Raw genomic sequence first — 24669 nt, 5'->3', positions numbered from 1 at the left:
ATGAGGGTCACTGGATAATGCACAGTACAGTTTCTCTATGAAAGGTTTTTTGGTTTTGGGGCAGGGGTGGTATCCACAAATACCTTTATATTTCCTGAGAAAAAAGCTGTGTGAACCCAGAGTGCCAGTTGAAAAATCTGTTGTTATGTTTATGAACTATACAACTGGCCAGATTTTGTGACATGAGCAGCAATTTAGCAAAGGAACAAAACCGAAACAATTTGTGCCTGGGTGAAAACCATCTACACAAAATGTCAGCTCAGGGCAACTTCTTACAGATAGAATATAGTAATTATAACTCCTGAGAGCAAGTTCATAATGGAATCGTTGGCACAACCTTAACTACAGTGATAGGAACAAAATGGTGTTAGGCGTTTGCTACGGTGAATTAAGGAACACAAGGTTCTTTGCAAATCTGCCAGCTCTCCAGTGTCCGAGAGATGAGGGCGTGAATGCCAGTTGCCCATCAATAGCTGGAGGAGTGGAAGAGCCAGCTCTTGGAGTGCAGGGGCCACGCTCTCCATGGGCAGGGCTGGGCTGGGACCCCAAATCCAGAGAGGGTAGCAGCTCCCTGCCACAGTCCTGGCAGAACTAGTGGTCCCACGGAAGGATGAGAGCCAGAGACACAGCTGTTTACTTGGGCCACCAGCAGAGAGCTGGTAGTTGAATTCTCCTCCTCCTCCCCAACATTTTCCCGTCTTCACAGTGCGAGATTGGTACGGGGCCATTTTTCAATGGCTGTGAGTACCACACCTCAGTGCTCAGTGGCAGCACCTTGGACCACGGGGTAACATTTGTGTGTGAACATCACCTTGCTTTTATGCTACCACAAGAAAAAATCACATATGGGAACCGTAGGCTGATGGGGAGGCGCCAATTACCTGTGTAGTCCTCTCTGTGATGGGATCAGTGAAGGCTTACTGAATACACACAACAACCTTTTTGACTGAATCGATTGCCTCGAGGATTTTCCTCCTGCCTCCAACCCACTAACACAAACAGGAGCTCCGGCACGGCCCTGGCCAGACCCACCAGTCTGCTCGGTGTTGTGCTTTGGGTGGCTCACAGCCGTGCCAACATGAATCCCTGCCCTGACCCCACTCCACCCCCAGCATTGCCCTTCTCCCCAGCACATCAGCCTGCAGTTAAATAAATAAAATTTATTTAACTATAACCCATTATAAAGCATTAATATAGGTTTCATTTACTTTCTGTCGCATTCAGGTCAAATTCATTGTATCCCATTACTGAAATCACACCAAAAATGAATTTGTAAACATATACTCTCTATGCAGGATGTTATTTAAGCTTATCACAATATACTACTGCACTCTGGATTTCCTAGTTACTAAAGTCAGTAAAAACAAACAAAATGAGGGGTTTGTTGTAGTTCAAAAGTTGAGGCTCAGGGCCGAGATAGAACTTTATGTATTTGTTCTGCTGGAAGTAATGGATGTCAAAAGCAGAAGGAAAGCCAGTTAAAACCCTAAACATTTCCAGTACCTTGGAAAACTCTTCGCACAGCACTGGAATTTCAAATGCCGCAGCCACATCTCACTCCTGTCTACTGTAGCTGGAACAAGAAGCACAGCACCTTTTCACAATAATAATCAGTTGCTGGTATACTATTAGTGTTGTTTTAATGCTTTGCATAAATATCTGTCTCACATTCTTTACTGGCAGTTCTGCAATGTTAGCACAGTGCCGTGCAGTGCACGGTCTTAACTCGGCACACAAGCAGCAATCCTGCTGATGGAAACGCCCCATTCAGTGTCAGTCTGGATAGATCAGCCATTGCGTGGGGAAAGAGGTACCATACATCTACTAAACGCACTTCTGCCAACAGCCCGCATTGCTGCCACAACCCACAAAATTACTTCCCAGTGCCGGATTTGAAATCCAAGTGCATCGTGGTGACTGTAATGAGGAAAATCCAGAGTCACTCCACTGGCAGTAAGGCACCCATCTGGCCCCGCACCAGGCTGACTGGGCACAAAACTCTGCTGTGTGGGCTGGACTCACAATTCCCAAAAGTCTGTCCCCCCAAAGCAGCGATGCCTCGTGTAGATGCAGCAAAAGCAGTTCAGAAGAGAGAGTCCTGCGAGGTGAACCAGGGCCAGGGCTCTGCTCGGTCCCAGTCACGTCAGAGCTGACTATGTAAATGCCAACAGCAACTCAGGCCTGAGGCATCACAACTGTGCTGGCTTGGGCACCCACTGCTTGTTGAGATGAGCTGCTGTTGAAGAGGTTTTCCTGCTGGACATGTTTCTGATTTTCACTGGACCGGATCTACCTACGTAGCATTCAGCCTGCAGGACAGTTTGGTACGGATGATAAATCATGACAAGGCGTGTTGCCCTTGCTTAACGTCTGCAGGCATGGATGCTTCAAACAAAGCTTGGAAGCTGCAGTCTTGGAGAGTTCCTTGTGTCACAACTGTGTTTTTACTACTACATTAATTCAGGCTGCTAAAGGGATCTAAATGGAATTATTTCTTCTAGAATTTTTACTCAGTGTTACAGTGATCACAATGCAGAATGAGGGCAATGTTAAATTGTAATCTCCACCAGAGCCGACCCTTGGAACAACATTCAGATCATACCATCTGCTGAGGATCGTGCCAAATCGGGCAGCTTTGGCCCTATCTGACTACGGTGGAAGTAGAGGAGAGGAAGCAGCTTCCATTGATAAGCACCCAGATGGACAAATCCAAATACCTACAGAATCAGGGAAAAGGAGAGAGTTTGACTTGAGATATTCTTACGTTGATTTCTCTTCACATTGCTAAATGTGAGATATTGTACCTCAAGGACTGTAGATATGAAGTTAGAGAATTATATTTAAATAATGTGAATCTATAAAGTCCATTTTCCCATTCTTAACTCACCCTGAAACAAATTTTGGAGGCATTTATGTCAGACTGCAAAAGCAAGCAGGGATTCTTTATTTTCAGTGTAACCTAGTCATTCTGGTTTTTATGAGTTTATCTCTATAGGGCCCACAGATTTTTCATGCTTTATAAGCAAATCCAACGCATCTGCTCCAGCTCCCCTTTCCTCTGGTGTTCAGCATCAGAGGTTTAACAGGGAAGGCGACAAACTTTCATAGCTGATAGCTAACAAATGCAAGATGCACAACAAAGCTGCTATAATGCCATGTTAATCTATGCTCTGAAGCTTCTAACTAATAAAATCAAATATTTTAAAATATTTTCTGTATTTTCCGTAGTTACAGTATGTGGAAATTCTTAGTATTTATTATGAATATGACAGCTTTCAGCAAGTTGTTCATTGTTCATAGTTCAATAGTTGTTCATTGTTGATGTAAAGTAAGGGCAGTTTTAAGTTGGTTGCCGCCTCTTTTATGAGACATAAACTTGTGCCTGACTGTCCCTGGATCTTTGAATTTCTTACTCTACCAAAAGAGAAGGTGAATACTTCTCTTCCTTTTGATTTCAGGGGTCATTCTAGTCACCAGTACAAGTTGCTAAACCTCTGACACCAAAGTCGACTGCAGCATAAATCAGTGGATGGATCTAGTCTGTTAGATTCTTTATGTATCTAGGGGAAGTAGATATCAGGTTTGATTTTTCAGGCAATTACATGCCTTTGATTTCAAAGGCATTTCTCTGGTATAAAACCAAGGTATCAGAGTGAAGAATTAGTCTGCCTGAAATTAATATCACTTTCCATACACTGATGTGAGGGTACAGGTGTTTCAGTAGAAAGTAAAGGATTAAAAAGATAGGATGCTGAGGAAAATGAATACTTGCACAAATGAAAAGCAAGTAAAGCAGACTTTGAATGTTAACTTTCCTTCAAGTGTAATTTTTCTTGCATTATAGAAATGGTTAACATAAAAGCATTTCATATTTGTTTTTCTGGAAATTCTTGAAGGAGTACATTGTATATTCCCAATAGAGAAAAGCAGCACCGTACAATTGATGAAAACACTGCAGAGAGCCAGGCTCATTCAAGTTTCTGCAGCTGTGGTATACACTAGGATTTTCTGCACCTTATTTCCCTGCGCCAGGTGAGATCCACAGCTAAAGTTGCCTCCTGAATTCCTAGTTGGATCAGTATTAACTTGAGGACGTTATACTGATTATAACTAGTGTAGCCAGCCACACTTTGGAACGTATTAGATCTTGTCCTGCACACTCAGCTGTGTCCAATGAAGCTGATTTCCTCCACAACCATGAAGTGAGGATTTGGTCCTTCATATTAATTCTAATTTGATCATTCCCAGATGAGTCCAAAGGGTCACCGAGTCTTTCTGAAAGGGATAAAGTGGTATGAAATCCCAAACTTCACAATGAGGATTCTCACCATCAGAGCTGCAGGAAAGCCTGACCAATGCCTTGCACACTTGACCTTTAAAGTAACATGTCTTGACTGCTTCTGCAATGTACCTCATCTCCAGAGTTTATTGGGTTTTCAAGCAGTGAGAAGAAGTAACCCACTACTGACAGAGGTGGGTGCTGCTTTTCTTATAGACAAGAATCAAATTACAGGACATTTAGCACAGAGTAGTTCTAATGTCACCCATCAGAAGAAATACAATATGTCCAAATTCAGAATTTTCTTTCAGGATTGTTAAAAATGGTATTGAGTAAAGTTTGCATGGGCCTCCACAGTGATGGACTGGAGGTATGACACCTTTCCCCACTGTTGCTCTGATGACCTTCTCAGGCTGTTGGGAACTCAGAAGGTTTAACACAGATTTTCTTATTCTGTAACCCTTCAGGAACATCAGATAAGGCTGTGGGTGTCTGTAGACTGACACACAGGCCCCAGGAATCACTGTGGATAGGACATGCTTAGTGGCAATGTCAGCAAATTCAGACTGCACAGCAGCCTGATGGAGAGACGTGGTATGTCTCAAACGTGGACCATGACCCATCAACGTGGCCTTAGGGAAAGGAAGCTTGAGCTACACCATGACGAGTGCTGACAGCACATCCTTCCCCTCTACCCAACACTGGTGAGGTTACATCTGGAGTGCTGGGTCCTGTGCTAGGCTCCTCACTGTAGGAGAGACATGGGCATACTGGGAAGAATCCAGCTAGGGGCTGCCAAGTTGCTGAAGCATCTCTTCCATGAGGAGAGACTGGGAGACCTGGGACTGCTCAGCTTGGAACACAGCAGGCTCAGGGGGATCTCTTTATTTATAAATAAAAATAAATTAAGTTACAAAGCAGGCAGATTAAATATAAATCATTATTTCAGCAATTCTCAGCAATATGCTTTCACTATTATTACCACAGGCACTACCAATACCCTTAAATCCTGATGATCTTGCCAACAAGACCTTTTTGGCCTCCTATATCTTGATTATATTAATTGGAGTTTAACTACTAAATAGAAGAAAAGCAGCTACATTTGTAAATCAGTTTTCTTTGACTGTCCAGACCTGCATGTCTCTGGGAATTGTCTGTACATAGAGGCTAGGGATAAAATTAATAGAAATGTTCTAGTAACAATTTAAGAGGGAAAAAATATCACAACTGAAAAACTTTAAAGGCAGCAGAAATCTTGCCGTTTTATTTAGCAGGCTGAGGAGTCAGCCCTTTGTATTTCTCAGCTTATTCATTTAGGACTGAACAGAATCTTGCTGAAAACCTCTACCATTAATGCCATGTTGCTGAGGTGCCCACACAGTCCAACCACATTCGCCTACCTATCACACATTTTTGATGATGCAGGTACCCGTATGGTGGGCATCATTGCCCTGCTTGGGATGGTCAGCCCCTTCCCTGGGGCCACATGCCACTCTCCCCTGGGAAACGGCACGCTCCTTGCAAGGAACACAACAGCTTCGCTCTGCACAGCAAAAACTGATGTTTCAGCCACGAGGAGGCTTGGATTGGGCTTTGGAAATCATGCTTATTCTTCTCAGCCTGAATTTCAGGTGCACCAAGCATCAATAGCTCCCACTGACAGATAAAATGCTGCCTGTCTGCAGAGTTTCTTAGAAATGAGTAAGTGTGTTGTTTGTTTTTTTTTTAAAAACAACAACAACAACAACAAATTGCTGGTTAACTAGTGGTGGGATAGAAAGGGAAGAACTTTTCCAGCTTTCAGTCAACTGAAAAGTTAATGAGTGAACTAGATCCCCTGGCTCTGTTAAGCATACCTTGGCACAGATGTAGAATTCACCAAGGACTGTGGATCCATGGACCAGTCTTACCTAGAAAAGTCTGAGTGTTACATACTTTAAGATAAAAGACCATTCTATCTCCCACCTGTGCTCTCTGCCCTCACCTGCTATCAAGCGGCCACCCTGAGACTGGAGCTGGGCACGAGACTGCAAGCTCTTCATGCATGTCATTCCTTTTGTCTCCTCAACACCCTTGAAGAAGTCTGCGTGGCTTCAGTCACTTTTTGTTCAACAGGCTGTATGTAAGCAAAGCCGTACTTATCACATTTTTTATGGGTCTGAGTAGAGGCTAGTGCTCTACCTGCAACGTGGCTGCCATTAATGGCAATTACCCGTCTGCATCAGGAAGGGATATTCTCAAAGCCTATGATCAGATATTTCTCAAGTAAATCACACGAGATCAGAATTATGTATTGTTTGTCAATGAATCAAGTGAGATGCAAATTGAAACATAAGATTTTTCTCTGTAATGTACAATAAAAATTCAATGGTTAGCAGTTGATATGAAGCATATAGATATGTTTTCAACTAGGTACAACAGCTATGAAATTAGGAGTCGCTAAGTCATGATGCATTTCAGCACAATACTGATGAACCCATTTTTCTGGCACATGTGAAATGACTAGCTCATTTTAATTCTTTATAAATAACAGATAACAGCTTGAGAGGCATGCTCCATGTAATTCATTTTTATGACTCCGTTTCCTCCACACTTGATGCTCCCGTGACATTGGGGTCAGGAGAAGAGGCTGTATTATACATTCTCTTCTTCCTTTCCTCTTCTTTGTTGCTTTATAATGTAGCTATCGTAAAAAAAAAAAAAAAAGGCAGCAATTTAGGGCATCAGAGTTCCGGTTGACTGATGTGGCCAGAGATCATGTCATCAGTAACTTTTCATTTATCTGTGTTTTATATCTCTACTGTTGCTTTCTAATCAGCACTCCCACCAGGTACTGGTTTTTATTGAAACAGTGACTAAATGAGCTGAGAATTAGATCTATATTACACCAGCAGTGGGCATTGCAGATATTACCAACACATTAAAAGAGACATTCAAATGAAACAAAGAAGAACAAGTTCTTTCCTATTCCAGAAATTGATCCTGATTCCACAGTTTAGTGGCTGAATAGCGTTCAGGAGAAAGCAATGAGTTTTGTCACAAACAAGCTATTATATGGGATCATTAACTGAAATAAGGTGACTGTTACTCTACAATTTCATGTTTCTTTGTTCTTAGAAGATTGACTAAGCTGGAAAAAGATGGGCACTTTGTTGTGACAACAGTTTAAGGCTCAAAACCGCAAAATTCTTGGTTGTCAAGGGATTATAATTATGCATATAAGGAAGGCCAGAAAAAATAAACACTGACCCACTACTGATAAAGGTAGGCAGTGCTTTTCTTGTAGACAAAATGCTGTGTGTGCGCCCCCGTCCATTCAAGAGGTAGCACCACCTTAATGTGAAAACAAGACATTCCTCTCCCTCCTCTGGAAAGGCACTAGCCAAAGGAGATGTCAGAGCAGCTGTAGCCCCAGCAGTATCCACAGGGCTGCCTTTGCCATTTCTGCAGGGCAAGTTAAAAGGACACTTTTGAGCCTCCTGAGTCCTGTGGCGGTTTTTGGGCAGGAAGGAAGCTTCTGAGTGTCCTAATGAGGGTCTGACAAGGTCTAACTGAACATGATGAGCAGCACAGCTGAATGCAGAAGCCAAGTATCTTTATTTCCCCACAAGGAAACTTCTATAATAATTAAACCAGGTCTTCATTCAGAAAGACCTATGTGCCCATGTGGCAAAGATGGCCAATGGCATCTTGGCTTGTAGCAGAAACGGTGTGAGCAGCAGGTCCAGGGAGGTTATTCTCCCTCTGCACTCGGCACTGGTGAGACCGCTCCTCGAATCCTGTGTTCAGTTCTGGGCCCCTCACCACAGGGAGGATGTTGAGGCTCTGGAGCGAGTCCAGAGAAGAGCGACACAGCTGGTGAGGGGGCTGGAGAACAGGCCTTATGAGGAACAGCTGAGTGAGCTGGTTTTGTTTATGCTGGAGAAGAGGAGGCTGAGGGGAGACCTCATTGCTTTCTACAACTACCTGAAAGGAGGTTGTGGAGGGGAGGGTGCTGGCCTCTTCTTCCAAGTGACAGGGGACAGGACAAGAGGGAATGGCCTTGAACTCCACCAGGGAAGGTTTAGGCTGGACATTAGGAAAAACTTTTTCACAGAAAGGGTCATTGGGCACTGGAACAGGCTGCCCAGGGAGGTGGTTGAGTCACCTTCCCTGGAGGTGTTTAAGGCACGGGTGGACGAGGTGCTGAGGGTCATGGTTTAGTGTTTGATAGGAACGGTTGGACTCAATGATCCGGTGGGTCCCTTCCAACCTGGTGATTCTATGATTCTATGATTCCAGCCTTTGCATTGTTGATATTTTGGTGAATCACAATATAATGGTTTTTTCCCCTATGTGTTATCTGTTAAAAGATTTTGAGACAATCAGAATATTACTGCAAATATTTTAAAATGCAGCAATCAGGAGTTGAGGAAAAACACAACAAAATGTTTGGGATAATGTTGGACATCATTCTTCTGTTTCAGAAGTTTCAGTCCCCCCCTCACAGAAGAAATAATATCATCTGAACTACTGCTTGCTGAAATAATGGGTAGTAGCTGATTATCAGCTCATCTGATGTGTAAATATTAGTCAACTAAATTTATATTTATCTGTGTACTTTCAGCAGAGTTTAGTCCATGTCCATTGCTTTGAGCTCCCTTCCCTTTACCACGCCCTTTGATCTCTCTTGCCTCTCCTCACTGTCTCTATGCCCTGGAGAGGAGGGAAGAGCCAGGAATCCCTGCCCCACCAAAACCTCAACATCCCTCACTCTGCCCATCAGAGCTGCTTTGTTTATCCTTTCACTAGGCAGCTTCTTTTTGCAGCCCTGAATATGTGCATTTCTATGTTGTATATTGCTCCTGGTCTCCCATTTGCAGTGAGCAAGAAGCCAAGGGCGAAGGAGCGGTGACACTTTGCTCTTGGTCTGTTCCCTGGGCGAGAGCAAAACAACCTGCTTGTAGTGGCCTGAGGAGCAGCCTCCTGCCAACCTCCCCTGTCCCTTCCGTGCTCGTGTAATTCTGGAAATGTATAAAGGCTGCAGCCCAAAATCTCTGCAAATATTTGCTTTAATGTTTAATGAATTTGCTTCAGCAGTGTTTACCTTGCTTTTGTATTCACTTTCTCAAAACATTCATGCATGAAAGCCTCGTAAATGCAATCCAAGACTGAAGCAGTATTCAAAGTAAGAATTTCCTCCCCACTTTCACGCACAGCACTGCCACAGCATCGATGACCCCTCCAGTCACAGAAAGACACATTATTCAAACTTCAGAGGACTGATCGCTCCTTCCGGGAAGGAAGAGAATGGGATACAACACTGTTACCCATTGACACAACAGTTGTAAAAGCAAGATAGGTGACGTGGTGGCTCAGAGTGGCCATCTGCTCTACAGCCTCCCGTTCTGAGTTTCTTCAGTAACTAGCTAAGAGGAGCACTTTGCCACACATACCTCCCCAGAGTGAGGAGAAGCAGAGCTGGGCGAGGCTGGCATTCATGGTTTGCTCATGGCACGGCAGGCGCCACTGGAACCCCGCACAGGAGAGGGCTGCAGCAGTCAGTCCTCTCTGCTGCAGCTAACCTGGGCAGAAACTCCACACAACTCAGCTCACAGCTCACTGAGGGCTGTAAGAGTACCTACTCTCTGCAGAGCACTTGAGAGAAGGTAAATTCCTCTCTATTGTTAGTACCTTCCAGTGGACAAAACCAGGTGGTCACAGGAGACTTCATCTCCCCTTGGGCTGGGTTCCCCCACTTGTTTGTAGTCATCACTGAGGGTCATAGCATCTTCCCAACACAGACTAACCCAAAAGGGAACTTAATTATACAGATAACATAGTTTGTATCACAACTAATCAGATTTCTTGTTACAAAAGAATCTCTTATGAAGTGAGAGGTTAAACACTTCTGTTTTTTCTGAATGGCAATATGCGCAGCTGCTGAGAGTAAAATTGTCTGAAGTGGGTGTTACACCCACTCCAGAAATCTTTTTTTTAAAGGAGCAAGTTAAATTGAACCACTGACATTCTCAGCTCTAGAAATGCAAAAAAACGAATTTTTTTTGCCTGGATTTATTAGCAAGGACAAAATCGAATTCATTGAACTTCAGTGTATTTGAAAGTGATTAAAATCCATATCTCATCACAAAAATGGAGTCTACTACTTTTTCTAGCCAGAGGCGATTGTAATTCCATTGTTGCACTGCTGAGGATGATGGCGGCACACTGTATATTATTTTTATTCACATTGACTTCCACCTCACCCCATTATAATCAATGTTAAAATTCAAATCAATAGGACTGCGTGTATGCGTCAAGTTGGGTTCGTGCATGAAGGTCACTCATGAATCATAGTATAACAGTGCAACCACAAATCTTCAAAAAGAAAATAAATGTTAAGGCATAACCGTCTGACCTAAATGTACTTTTTATAGCAAGCAATACCCATTCTCCATAAATACTGTGAAACCAAAAATGAAATTTCCACAATGGGGTACTTCTTCCCATTTATTGTGCAGTTGATCAAGGTAAAATAATGATTGGTTTCTGTAGTCAGAGGAACATGGGCACAGGACTCCCCTTCCCTTTAGTTACTCGTGTTTGGATTTCTTTGTATTAGATGGGATACTAAAAGTTTGATCTGTGTATTCCCATAGTGTTAATACACCATTTCCTTTAATAGAGGAAATAAAATATGAGTGGGTAGTGTGTCTTACGACAGATTAATTGTGAAGTTAACATCAGATGTTCTTTTAAAAACTCATAAAATTGACAAGTGGTGTGGCTTGATAAGTTGTAATAAAAAATCTTGTTTGGTCTGAACACTAGTCAGAAATAATGGCTATGTCTTCAGACTTACAACAAGAAAATGGTTTTAATATACTTTATAATTTACTTAAAGAAAAAGAGAGAGCGTGGTAGTGCACAGCAAGGCCAGAGGCTTGGAGATTGAAGGCTGAATTAAACTATTTAGATTAGGCCTGGGTGTTTCAGCGAATGCTTCCTGAGAATGGGCAGGCGTGAAAACTTACTTGGAAAATAGGATAAAAGGTAAAAATCTTGGGAGGCAGAGTTGCTGATGCTGAATAAAAGTGAAAAATACAACTGGGAGCACAATGCTGCACGAGAAAGCTCTCTGCTCTTGGGCTCAAAGCACGCTGGTGTTTTATTTAATAAAGGGAAAAAAAGCAAGCAGGGTGTGGAATGGCAACACGACAAACTCACGTTCCCTTTGACTGCTTTCACCTCGACTGCTCCACTGAAATATAGTGGCACTCTTCCCCAACTGCATCATAAGATGAGGAAATTTGCCTTACAGAGTTTTGCTAACTGCAGGAAGAGCAGTTAACAAATAACCAGACGTAGATGGGTAAATCCCAGAAAAGGCTGGGTTCTGGGGTAGCCAGTCATGGTGCTGGAGCCCTGGCACACTCCAGCTCCACACCCCAAGGGAGAGGCAAAGCACTGATCTCTGACAGCAAATCCAGGTGTCATGTTATGAAAGCTGCTTGCATCTGCTAACGCACAGGTGGTTAAACAACTGTTAAACCAGAGCTCTGCCCTTCCAACAGCTACATCCGCTCAGAGTCCTGTGGTTTCCACATTTAATCCCTGACTGCTCAGCAAGCAGTGTTTTGGGAACTTCCTTCCACAAGTTCCTAAAAGAGATGATGCTTGTGAGGATGCTGCTGTTCTGCAGTCCCTGTGCTTTCCCAGGCAAGTGCCTTTCCACCCAGCACCATGGGATGTGCAGGCACGATTGTAAACAAAGACCAAGGTTGACTTCTAACATGCAGAACACTTTTATCTGTTTCAATAAAAAGGAGAGGTGCAGAAATAATGCTAACACAACAGCCATCGATGCCATGAGAAGAAACGTCAATTTCAAAATATTTTTATTTCTTTTAAAATTAGAACACCACACAATGGATATTACCTGGTACTTTATGATGAACAATTTTCTTGAATCTCTGTGCTCCTACTGATGAATTCAGAGATAAGCAGGAGTGGCAAAATAAGTTTTCAGTAGACGTTATGCTTCCTGGTGTCTGCAGGATGGAAGTAAATGGCACACAAATCTTTGTCAGGTTTGAAATAAACAATGCTTTTGTTTTCTTTAACGAAAGAAAATATCCTTTAAGCATATTATTATAACGAAAATCCACTCAAACTGTGGAGATATCTAAAGAGCACAGCAGTAATGCCCATATTCCCCCATGGAGAGAAAGAAGGGACAGAGTCCTGGAACAGGGATCCCCCAAGGCACCTTGCCCAATTCCTGGCATCAAGGCACCACAATCCGCACTTTCTCCTCACAATAACAGTACCACCCATACTGTTCTATTGCTTGTGAGAGCTGTAGCCCCATTAAAAGTCTAACAGAAATCTTGTTTTATCGTAAAATATTGTATTTTTAAAATGGCATATGCGGATTGTCTTATTTCAAGCTCTTCCTGCAAACCAGGGCTGTCACACTGAATATACATGTAAATCTTTGCCTGCTTGTATATATCAATATATACATATAAATGCATGCAACTTTGCATCACTTGCATGATAAAATTACAGAAGGATATGGAAATGCAGCAGGGAAATGATAGCTGCGCCTGAATTGTGGCGTGTGCATCCCAGCTACAGCGGAAAGAACAAACTTGAAGGCATGTGAAGCTGTAAAGCTGCTTTTGTATCTCCTGTGTTGTACTTCAAGTGAAGCAGAGGGAGCCTACACGCCAGCATTTGAAGGAAATAATAATTCTTGCTTGTGAGAGGAGGGAAGGCAGCATTTTACATTGCCAAGGGCCATTTTTAGCATAGAATGGACAAGTTGTTTAAGCAGCCGTCTCACACTGAGTTCTAAGCTGTCAGTCTCCTGTCGTCACAAGGATGCAAGCAATGGATGACACGCAGAGAACTCCTGCGGCACCTGGAGGATCCTGCCACATGAGGGCAAGGCCAGTTTTCGGTCTGTGAAGCTTGGGACCATTCTCTGATACCTGATGATGTAGGCACCCACCAAACAGCTGGTTTGAGAGGGACCCTGCCCCTTCTAGGAGCTCAGGGGGCTGAAGAGGATTGTTTTTCCAACCAGCTTACTTTCCACACAATCACTGGACAGTCAAATTTCACAGGGATCACCTGATGTGCTGACTCTTTTAAAAACCTGTTACTCTGATTTGGTGGCCAAATGGAGGAGGAGTGCATTTGGAAGTCTAGACCTCGCACAAAGAGATGACTGTGTCTGCAACTGTATACAGGGCTGGAGAAGAGGATCTCCAAGGAGAATGCTCACAGCACACACTTCTAATGGTTAAATAAAATAGGCTAAGAGAAACACCAACACATTTTATAGACTGTGTGTATCTGTGCCAGACATGATAGAATGTTCAGGAGAGTGCTCTAAATATTTAAATATATTCTCCCCTTCATGTGGGCAAGAGCTTGCCACCTGGTAATTTTTTCCACCTCTGCCTCCTTGGTGGTGGAAGGAGGCTGCGAGGAGCCTGGCCTCTCCACTTGGCACTCTGCATGTCACGCGTGCCAGCACACTGCCCTCCTGGTTAGGGCTGGGGCTCTGGTTCTGCTTGGCCACGCAGCATTTCATAGGATCATAGAATCACCAGATTGGAACAAACCTACCAGATCATCAAGTCCAACCACTCCCATCAATCACTAAACCCTGCTCCTCAGCACCTCGTCCACCTGTGCCTTAAACACCTCCAGGGAAGGTGACTCAACCCCCTCCCTGGGCAGCCTGTTCCAGTGCCCAATGACCCTTTCTGTGAAAATTTTTTTCCTAATGTTCAGCCTGAACCTCCCCTGGCGGAGCTTGAGGCCATTCCCTCTTGTCCTGTCCCCTGTCACCTGGGAGAAGAGGCCAGCACCCTCCTCTCCACAACCTCCTTTCAGGTAGTTGTAGAGAGCAATGAGGTCGCCCCTCAGCCTCCTCCCTGCCGTACGGCTGCTCGGGAAGCCAGCTGTGTTCTTAGAGGCATTTCGTACACTCGGAGAAGTGGAGACTGGAAGAGCCACTGGGCTCTGCCGAGCCAGGCCACAGGAGAGCTCAGACCAGCGGCTGCTCTGGACTGAGAAGCTTGTAGGAGTCGGCAAAGATTTTGCTGCTTTTTGATTATTTCTGCCACCGTTTACGTTTACATTTACATTTTCATTTTTATTGGTAACAGCAGGTGTCTCGTGTTCAGGTGCAGGGGAAATGAATTTTACATTTTCCTCTTAAAAAAACATACAGGGACCATCATACGAATTTCATAAATGGAATATTTGAGGAAAAAAAAAAGCGCAATATTCTTCATCGAACATTTGGCTGAACAGTAGAGTTTGGTGATACACAGCACTGCTGGTGTCCAGCATTCAGATGGGTTCAAGAAAAGATTAGTCAAACTCAAGGAAGGAAAATCTGCTTAGGTCCAATTGGTAGACCACCCTGGACACCAGCTAATTAAAGGGATGGGAGGAGACAGTGCAGAAGCATCACAGTATTCTTGCCCTTTTTTATATTTTTCCTTAGCATTTGCTGCTGCCTAAAGGCCAGAGGCAGAATTCAGGCCCAGAATTCCTACAGCTGCAGTCTTCCACCCTCTATGCTTCTTCTTCCTCTGTGGATCTGAGGAAGGCTCATTGCCATTTTTTGTAGCATTTTAAATTATCGTTTGCATCTGCAATGTATTAGAAAAACTTGGCAGGACTGCTTTTAAAAAAAAATCTCAAATATGGAAGCTAAAACTTCCCTAAAATATGACAACTACTCCCATTAATTTTAAAACAAGAACAAAGAAGGTGTGTTTCAATGGAAACTGAAGTTCTAAACTAATGGACTGCCTTGCATCGATGTCAGACTATCAGTTCAAGAAAACTCAATTTTCCTTAAAAGTAGCAAAAAGAAACAGCTGCACCTCCCAGCACACTTCAGTGGTGGGGCAGAGAAGCTACGTCTCCGGGGAAGAAATCAGGCATACGCTCATTCTAATTTAATCATCATCACGGAGACTGGCAGCAAGGATAACTAGTTGTACCCAATGCAGGATCCTCTAGGATCTCTGTTGCAATGGATTTCAGGCACAAATTACCAGGCAGCCAACACCCAGTTACGAATCTCAGGCACTTCCAGCTTTTACTGGCTTTGCACCTCTGTTCTAATGAGACGTATGTTTAGACTCCCAGAAAGCACCATCACTCCTGAAGCATACAAACAAGCAAGTTCAGTGACAGAACAACTCAAATATGCAGTTTACATATTGTACTACAGGAATTGTCAGTGATTCTTTCCAATTTATTCACCTGCTTATGGTCTACGGGGATCTGAATGCCAAAGTCTGTCTTATACAGTCTTGATTCATGTCCGATTCATAACACTGTATGCAAAAATAACATCTTTGGCACCTGAGTATTATGCCAAAACTGTGCTGAACTGACCCAAGGGGCCTAATGAACTCAGATAGTCTTGACCAAGTGTAACGATACACTGAACTAAGATGAAACAGAATCTGTCCACAGCATATACTTATAAAAATCCAGGTCCTATTACTATTAGCAAGTCAGTTCTACCGTAGCAGCACTCACCTATTACAAGTGGATTAGTGCACCGATTACTGAAACAAAACACAAAAACATAGCGTGTATGCCCAAAAGCTTGCTGTCTAAAATCTTGGTCCACCAATACTAACACACGAGCTCAAGTGAAAGCAAGGGAGTTCTTAAAAAAAAAGTACAGGTCAAAGGCTCAGCAGATGAATTCAAGGCACAGTAAATGCACGGAGCACATGGAATTTCAGGTTACAAGGAGATGAAAGTTGAAGCTAGCAGCAATTAAAGTTAAATTCCACAGAGACACAGGGCGTAGGTAATCTCCAGGTGGTCATAGGTTTGTGTTTGTCTCTAGGACAGAACTGTAGGTTCTGTAGGTAACAGATCTAAAAAACAGCACAGCTCTGTTATCCCCTGCAAGCCAAGAGAAAACAAGTTACTATCAACAGCACAATGTCCCAGTAATGCTTCCCATGAAGACCTACTTTGCCAGATCAAACTGGCAAACGTCCCTCTGGACAGGACACGGCTCTAGCTGCAGAGATCAAGTCACAGGGTGTTTATGTAACTACGCTTATACAAAGTTGGCAAATCGCACCCAGGTATAAGCCTCGCCAGTCCAGATGGCAACTCAGTTTTAAAGCAATGGGAAACACGTCACGCTTTAGGGCTAAGAAATAGAACAGCTAAGGAACTCCCAGAACAGTTTTCATGTGCCTAGCATGATTTAACACAGATGAGAGCTAGAAACAGAATATAAAGATAGCAGCAGGGCTGCTTTGAATGCACGCTATGAGTACAGCTACGCCACCAAAGGGGGACAGACCAAGGCTGGATTCGCTGCAATCTGTTACAACCTCAGGATCACACTTCCACACCCTGTCTCAGCGGACAATTAAGTTCACACCAGTTCCCTGCCCTCAGCACATGCTCTGCATGCACAGCATTGGATGCTGGAGGATCTGCAAGGGGCCTCAACATCAATTCCATCACACAGGAAGGAGCACTGAGGACATCAATGACGCATTTTGTGTGCTGTGCTTGACTCCATGAGTAGATGCAAAACAAACCTGCACTTAAAATGAACACATCTTGTGGACTAAATTGCTTATGAAGTGACATCTTAACATAAAAAGATATTATAACAAAGGGGGAAATATTAAAAATGAACAAATAGGAAAGAGGAATAAAAGATCACAGAATCACACAGAATCACAGAGTCACTAGGTTGAAAAAGATCTCTTAGGTCATCGAGTCCAACCATTCCTATCATCACTCCTATTTCATCGCAGATCATAGGCAGTTTGTGTTCAATCACAAGAAAATATAAATTAAGATTATTTTCGATCACTGCAGTGATTTTATAAGCAAGCATTTTTCAAACCTCATTTGAATTTCTGTTGGATTTTATACTCTATAGAAAGACTGCATCTCTCTTGCAGCCTCAACCTTCTCACAAACAGTTATATTACCTTTATTTAATTCACCGGGAAACAAAAATGTGAAAGTAACGTTTCCATTTAATTCGAGAAACAGTTTGCACAATAGGACTCTCAAATGTAAGGAAGATAAAGCAATTAATTTTAAACTAGCAGTAAATGGAGAAGTCTTGGTACATTATGACAAGCAAGAGGCATGTAAGTCAGTTCAGGATCTAACAAAGCCATTGAGGAGAAATGTTAGAGGGCAATAAACCCCTGTTCTAGAAGGAAAAGACACTCCTGACTTATTCACTGTGTGGTGGATGGAATTTCATTGTTTGTCTAATAAATGAGAAATTGCCTGCAAGTTTTCTCTGGGATAATTTATGAAGATGTATGACTTGGACTGCATGAAGGTCAATATTTAAAACACTAGACATTAGAAGTGCTGACCCAAAAAAAGTGAATGGCAGGAAACGCTATTTATTCTACAGAAAAATGATTCCAGAGCAGTTTAATCTTTCTGAATTAATAGTGACTGCCTTGGACACTTCACTGCACACTTTTGTACCTACATTTGGATCAAGAACCACGGACTATCTCACTGACTCCAGCTCTTGCTCATTAACAGCCAGTCTTGAAGAATGATCCTCCCAAACCGCCTGACCGCTGCAGGAGAACAGTCAGCTGAGCTGACAGCATTTCCTCCCAGGGCCAGGACTGAGTCAGTCATGCACCCAAGGGCACAGCTGAGGTTCTGACTATTCAGGGCCATTAAAGACAGCACTTCTAAAATACAAGATGGGATGTTGGGTTTCCTGGTGACTCCTTGGATATAAGCGCAAATCCTCAGGAAGCGTAAGTAGTCACAGCTTCTCAGGTGTCAGTGACCATTGACCTGAAGTGCTGATCTGCCCTAAGTATTTAGAGCTAATTTTCTGACTGGCTCCATCTCCATTTCTGTAACTAAATAGTTCAGCAGGGCCTGCTGTGGACTGGCACATGCTTACATGGCCAGTGGGTTTGGCTGCATTTCAGTGACAGATGGCAGAATTAACAAGAACAGATAAAATGTCCATCTTTTACAAATTCAGTAGGAATTGCATGAGTTTCCTACACAGACTCAACATCCATACTGGACATGCACAAAATGTAAAGTATGCATTAGGTCAACTTCTCTAAGATTCATTATGAAAAAACTAACCTTGTTTATCATAGAATCATAGAATAACCAGGTTGGAAAAGACCTACCAGATCATCAAGTCCAACCATTCCTATCAAACACTAAACCATCCCCCTTAGCACCTCATCCACCCGTGCCTTAAACACCTCCAGGGAAGGTGACTCAACCACCTCCCTGGGCAGCCTGTTCCAGTGCCCAATGACCCTTTCTGTGAAAATTTTTTTCCTAATGTCCAGCCTAAACCTCCCCTGGCGGAGCTTGAGGCCATTCCCTCTTGTCCTGTCCCCTGTCACTTGGGAGAAGAGGCCAGCACCCTCCTCTCTACAACCTCCTTTCAGGTAGTTGTAGAGAGCAATGAGGTCTCCCCTCAGCCTCCTCTTCTCCAGGCTAAACAACCCCAGCTCTCTCAGCCGCTCCTCGTAAGGCCTGCTCTCCAGCCCCCTCACCAGCTTTGTTGCTCTTCTCTGGACTCGTTCCAGAGCCTCAACATCCTTTTTGTGGTGAGGGGCCCAGAACTGAACACAGGATTCGAGGAGCGGTCTCACCAGTGCTGAGTACAGAGGGAGAATAACCTCCCTGGACCTGCTGGTCACGCCGTTTCTGATACAAGCCAAGATGCCATTGGCCTTCTTGGCCACCTGGGCCACTGCTGGCTCATGTTCAGTCCCTGTCAACCAACACCCCCAGGTCCTTCTCCTCCAGGCAGCTTTCCAGCCAGACTTCTCCTAGTCTGTAGCACTGCACAGGGTTGTTGTGCCCCAAGTGCAGGACCCGGCATTTGACCTTGTTAAACCTCATGCCATTGGACTCAGCCCAGCAGTCCAGCCTGTCGAGATCCCTTTGCAGAGCCTCCCGACCCTCCAGCAGATCGACACTTCCACCCAGCTTAGTGTCGTCCGCAAACTTGCTAAGGGTGCACTCGATGCCTTCATCCTCTGACGCACTGTCACTTTCATCTTTCTCACTGTCAGAGGCCTGCGTTGCCTTCTGTGATAAGTTACTCTCCTTTTCATAGTCTAAATCAAGGTTTTTATCATCTGAAGATGACTTTGACACTCCATTCATCTGCTCGCTAGCTTGTTCCTAATCATTACCTTCTTCATCTGCTTCAAAATGTTCCTCATACTCTAAAATAAAACAATCATACTGTGAGACAGGAAATGGAATTCACAACTAATGAAGTTCTCTTTAAGCAAACAGAAGTTAGCTTCAGTAATCTCCTTTTGCCTTTGCATTTGCTCTTTTTAAAGGCATTAGAGAATCTAAGACTACAGACAGGAATCACAGGAGCACACTATCATCAAAAAGTATCATGTTCTTCACAGACAGAGTAGCAAAAATGTAATAAAGTTACTGAATGATGCATCAAGTATGATTAACACATTAAAAACAAAACAAACAAAATCAGTAGCCACTGAAAGGATCAGAAAAATTAAGAGCTGGGCAAAGTCAAAAGTAAAATGCAAGATATTTTCATTACAGGAGAAAAATCTGTTGTGATGAAAAAAAAATACAAGTAATGGAGAAAGCTGGAGAAAGCTAACATATTGTAGCACAAAGTAAGATAAATGTGGATTGACATGGCTAATTAGTAACAAAGTGGCTTACAAACTAAATGAATTAATTAAATCCAGCCAAAGGCTTCTGCAGAGGAATGGTCTGTTATCACATTACTCTCATCTCCTCACTCAGGTCCCAAGTGAAATCCTAAAACAAATGACGCTACCACAGAATTAGCATTCTTACATCAACAAGGTCTAGATTTCATTCCAAGCTACCAGCCTGATGAGTTGTAATGTTTGACAGATAACTTTGCTCAGATCTACAGGTAAAGACTTTCTTCATGCATACGCATAAAAGAATCTTTCTCTTTCCAGCCAAGGCTGCACTGTTTGAAATCTCAGGCACCAGCAGACACAGGGATGTCAGTGATTTCCACTTAAAATTCAGTCATTCCACGGCTACAGTGAGCTCACCGCACATAGAGCAGCGAGGCCACAAAGCTAAATTGTGAGGGAGAGCTGCCACTGCTGACACACCAGCTGTCCCTCAGGGCCATCATTTCTCACCTTTCCGATTTTATTGCTCATCTCTTTTTCTTCCCATCAATGCTTCTCAAGTACTGAAGTGACAGAATGCCAAGGACAGAAATGAAGAGTATCTGATGCAGAACCAATTAGGCAAATAAACAATTACCCAGACAGTGAGAATTAAGGGAATAAGGAGATTTATTTTCCGTATAAAAAATCATTTGAGATTCCAACTGTGTTGTTAGAACTGAGGCCTCCTTAGGCACCTGTCAGAAAGGTGCCCACCTCCTGGAAGGAAAAAGGCGTGATTAATCACAAACACACATCCACAGGGATTAATGAGGAAGCTAAGCAGTAGCACTGCAGAATTACAAAAGTAAAAATAGGAATAGGAAGTAAAAATTAAAGTCTCTCTCTAAATTTGACTTTCTCTGAAAAAGGCATTACAATAAGGAGCAAGTCAAGGCACAGCCTGAGCTCACCACCTCTCCCACAGGGGCAGGCAGAGTTGGAGGCAGCCTGCTGGCCACAGCGACTGGCCTGAGGTGGCACTGGGAAATGGCACATCCTGAGCATGCAGCTGGACCTGCCATGCATCATTTTTATATCACAAATATTTTATACCACAAATATCTTGGTTTGCCACAAGAAACAGCCCTGGACAAACTTCAGCAAGGGCAGCCTCTCCCCAGTCTTTTTTTTTGTTTTAAATCTCTGTCAACTGAAACAAGATGGGATTCAGGCAAAAAGGGCAAGGTCAGCCAGTTACAGCAGGCAATGGGAGCACTCAGTAAAGGGAAAGGACGATAGCCCCAGCAGGGCCAGAGCAGAGAACACAAGAAAGGCAAGGTAACAATAAATAGACAAGCAGACAGGAATAACTCACCTTTGGTAAAAGGTGCCCTGTGTCATTTGCTGCAGTGGTGGGATTTCTTTTTAACTACACAATCCTGCAAAAAGGAAATCAGCCTCGAGTCGGGCAAGACGAAGCCTTCAGGTAGAACAATCAGGGTGATCATTGCTTTACACTAGGCATAGATGTCATAGGTGTACGTACACACTTTTGGCTGTGCATGCTTACATTATAGCGTATAGAGCATTTGGTGAAACTCACCAGTTGTGACTGACCAGATGGTTCTCCCACCACAAAAGGATGGGGCCTATAATGATTTCGTGGAACGAGTGGTGGATGTGGGGTGTACACAGAGCTAGCACCTTCCACTGATTTTCTGGATTTTTCCACCAAAAAGAACAGAAATGTATGTCTCTGAGGTGCTAAATATCCTTAACAGCAATGTCTGAGCTTGCCTTCCCTCTGTCTTTCATCAGACAGCTATGATAACCAAATTGCCCAGATCCAATTGAACACCTGCTTAAGGAATGAGAGAGAGATGAGGGAGAAGACTTGTTCCAGTCTCTGATTGATTCCCCTGCACCCTTCTACAGCTGCACATCTCCCCAAGTTCAATTCCTCTGCCTATTTCTGTAGATCTCCCATTTCTTGATTTAGTCGAAGGCCTTTTTCTTTTCAAAATTTGAGTGCATCTGCCATTTCCTTGCTCTGACAGTGCCCCTCCCTGCCTTTTCTTCTCAAGAGCTCCACACTGGGCTGATTACCCTCCTGGACATAGATAGCTACATTTCTTATCCTCCCTTGCCCAGTCATCAGGTTTTCTCCTTTCCTTTCAGATTAGCTACTCAACCAATTTCACTGAATGTATGAAGGGAGAATTAAATTACAATACTAATTGCAGACAGGTTCCTGTGTCCTAGCGTGGCATCACAGCAAAGACACAGATCGTATATCTGCAGGCGTCTCCTTTACACTTCTCACTGAAGGAAGCAGTTTTGCTTTATGTTCCAAAAGTACCCAACTCCAGAATCCCTTAATAGGGTGCCTTGGTCACTGCTTACACAGTGGCAACTTTCTACCAGCAGGAGTTCAGTCAGTAAGTAATGCTTCTGCAATTATCATAGTGAGCAGTGGTTTTCATTAAAATCTCCTCCTTTCTTTACCTGATTAATTGCTCACAAACGCATTATTAAAATTAAAAAGATTCAAAACTGTTCTTTAACTGCTCAAAGAAGCAGCTAGCTTCTCAGCGCATGCTTCTCAATGCAGGCTCTAACGAAGAGATAGGATGTTGAGGACATGTCAGCCAAAATGACAACTTTTCCCATACGCGTCCAAGTGACTTCATAGGGAGAACCATTGACTTCTCTGGGATTTCCACTACTGTAACAACTACAGCATCAAGCTCTACCCACACAACACCAAACTCTTTTCATTAGTTACATGCTGGTTCAGATAAACATCGTGAGGAGAGGCAAACGACTGAAAATTTGAATGCAGTGCTCAGCAGCAGTCAGAAGTGGATAGTCGCTAGAAATTGAATTTCCCAGAATGGCAGGGACCAAGTTTGATTGTCTCTCCCAGTCCTGGGTTCCTACAATTTCCTTGCAGCAGTCAAGACTGGCTGGAGTGTAACAGAAGAAGTTTTCACACACTCACAGCATTTCCCCCATCCTGCTGAAGTTCTGGCACCAGATACAGTCAGAGGCAGGATCTTGACTAAGACAGAAGGATTGACGAAGACAGAAGGCCATGAGTAAGAGTTCCTACGCCTTTTTGTTCAAGCACCTTTTTAGCCCCAGCTGATGGAAAACACCCAATGTTTTAGTATACTGAGAAAAGGGTGGCAGCTATGTATTTTAATAGTTATAATTTTTTTTTCTTTCAAAAATTCAGGGAATCTTTATGCAAACTAGATAGCCACATCTTTCAGCTTTAGGCAAATACACCCACAGGGAAGGTAACGTAACAATAAACAGAGAAGCAGACAGGAATAACTCACCTTTGGTAAAAGCTGCCCTCTGTCATTTGCTGCAGTGGTGGGATGGAATAATCTGCCTCTGAGCATCCTAGTTCTCACTGCTCTCACTGCATTTACGCTCTTGTCTCCCTTTTGCAGAGCGGGAGGTGGCACTGGTATCATATGATTGATGACTGGGAGTTGATACGGGGATATACCAGTTACGTATTCCACTGAATTCATAAGTGTTAACTCACTCCTCTCCCCCTGCAAAAACATGTTAACCAGGTTAAGTAGGTGACACAAAAAATAGCTACCAAGCATATTGAACTACTCATGGTTTGACTGCTCTTTACAATTAGTAACACTCATGCCTCTCAAACAATTTCCTCACTTTGTGCTTGCCATTACGTTTATGAAAACCTTTATACGCTAAACCTCTTCGGTTTAATTTGCAAAGCAACGGACAGGCGGCTTGAAAATGTGGCCCTTATAGATCTAGACACCATCATTGTTAAACACATACTACTCGTAACCATGCAGAGTTCTGCTTCCAGGCAGGCACAATACCGCACAACCCCACAGCACTGCTGCATTCTTTCAGATGGCAAGCAAATTCCAAAGCAGTCACCCAGAATCTTCCAACAGTAACACTATTTGGCACCAATTATACAAGAAGTTGTTCAAAACGCTTCTTTGCCTTTGTAGCAGAGGTTTAGTCCTCCTTCTGAATGAATTGCAAACAGAGGACCAAGGCCCTGAAAAGCAAAACATCTCTAGAGAATAAATTCTGCAAACATTGCGTGCTCTGGATCCGAGTTCTGCATCATCTTCATGCTTTATGACTGATTTAGCTGTTTTGTCTGTTGTGAGCATTAAAGAAACAATGCCCATTGTTGCCCAATCACCCATAATTATGGAAGACATAGAAAGCGTCAGCAAATTCTCGGAGGGAAGATCATGACCATCATAATATGGAACAAATGCACAGCAGCACAAAGTTATTCATGCATTTCCTGCCTGTCAGTGGCCACAGATCCAACATCCTCCATTCCCGTGGAACTCCTATCATACAGTCAATTACATAATGCTTTTCCTAGAAGAGAAGACAACTCCAAATCTCACCTGAAAGTAACTGAATGCATATTAAGATCATGCTTGGCTACACCAAAAAGCTCTCATTCTCTGAACCCGCTAGTGTGATTTAGCAGTAGTAATGGTAAAAAAAGAAAGATGGTTTTTGCTACTTTTCAGCTGTAGGTGAAGATGAAATCTTGTAAGACTGTGTGAAAATATTCCTGAGTTCTTGATCTTACCCAGATGGCTGCTTCCCTCTCTACATAAAGGAAAATCTATGTAGAGGTAGAAAAATTTGCACATAGAGAGATTTTAGACTATAAAAGACAAGTCACCACATTTT

At 43.2% G+C, this 24669-nt stretch overlaps 1 protein-coding gene across 2 annotated transcripts in view; it reads right to left on the bottom strand.

The window, feature by feature from the left end:
• Positions 1-12268: 12268 nt before the first annotated feature.
• LOC138723113 (glutamate-rich protein 3-like) overlaps positions 12269-24669 on the bottom strand; it is a 36567-nt gene continuing 24166 nt past the window's right edge. The window contains exons 9-11 of one of the 2 annotated variants that reach the window (XM_069862002.1): positions 23292-23516; positions 21323-21386; positions 12269-12309 (exon numbers count right to left, since the gene is read on the bottom strand). In XM_069862002.1, coding sequence (XP_069718103.1) covers positions 21345-21386; positions 23292-23516 — 267 coding nt within the window. In that variant the 3' untranslated portion in view covers positions 12269-12309; positions 21323-21344. Of the gene's footprint in view, positions 12310-20622; positions 20725-21322; positions 21387-23291; positions 23517-24669 lie in introns of those variants that run through there. The other variant, XM_069862001.1, reaches the window with a different exon arrangement.

This window comes from Phaenicophaeus curvirostris, chromosome 8, assembly GCF_032191515.1.
Source record: "Phaenicophaeus curvirostris isolate KB17595 chromosome 8, BPBGC_Pcur_1.0, whole genome shotgun sequence".
NCBI lineage: Eukaryota > Metazoa > Chordata > Aves > Cuculiformes > Cuculidae > Phaenicophaeus > Phaenicophaeus curvirostris.
The sequence above is the reverse complement of the archived record's forward strand: the minus strand, read 5'-3'. Positions and strand labels throughout refer to the sequence as shown.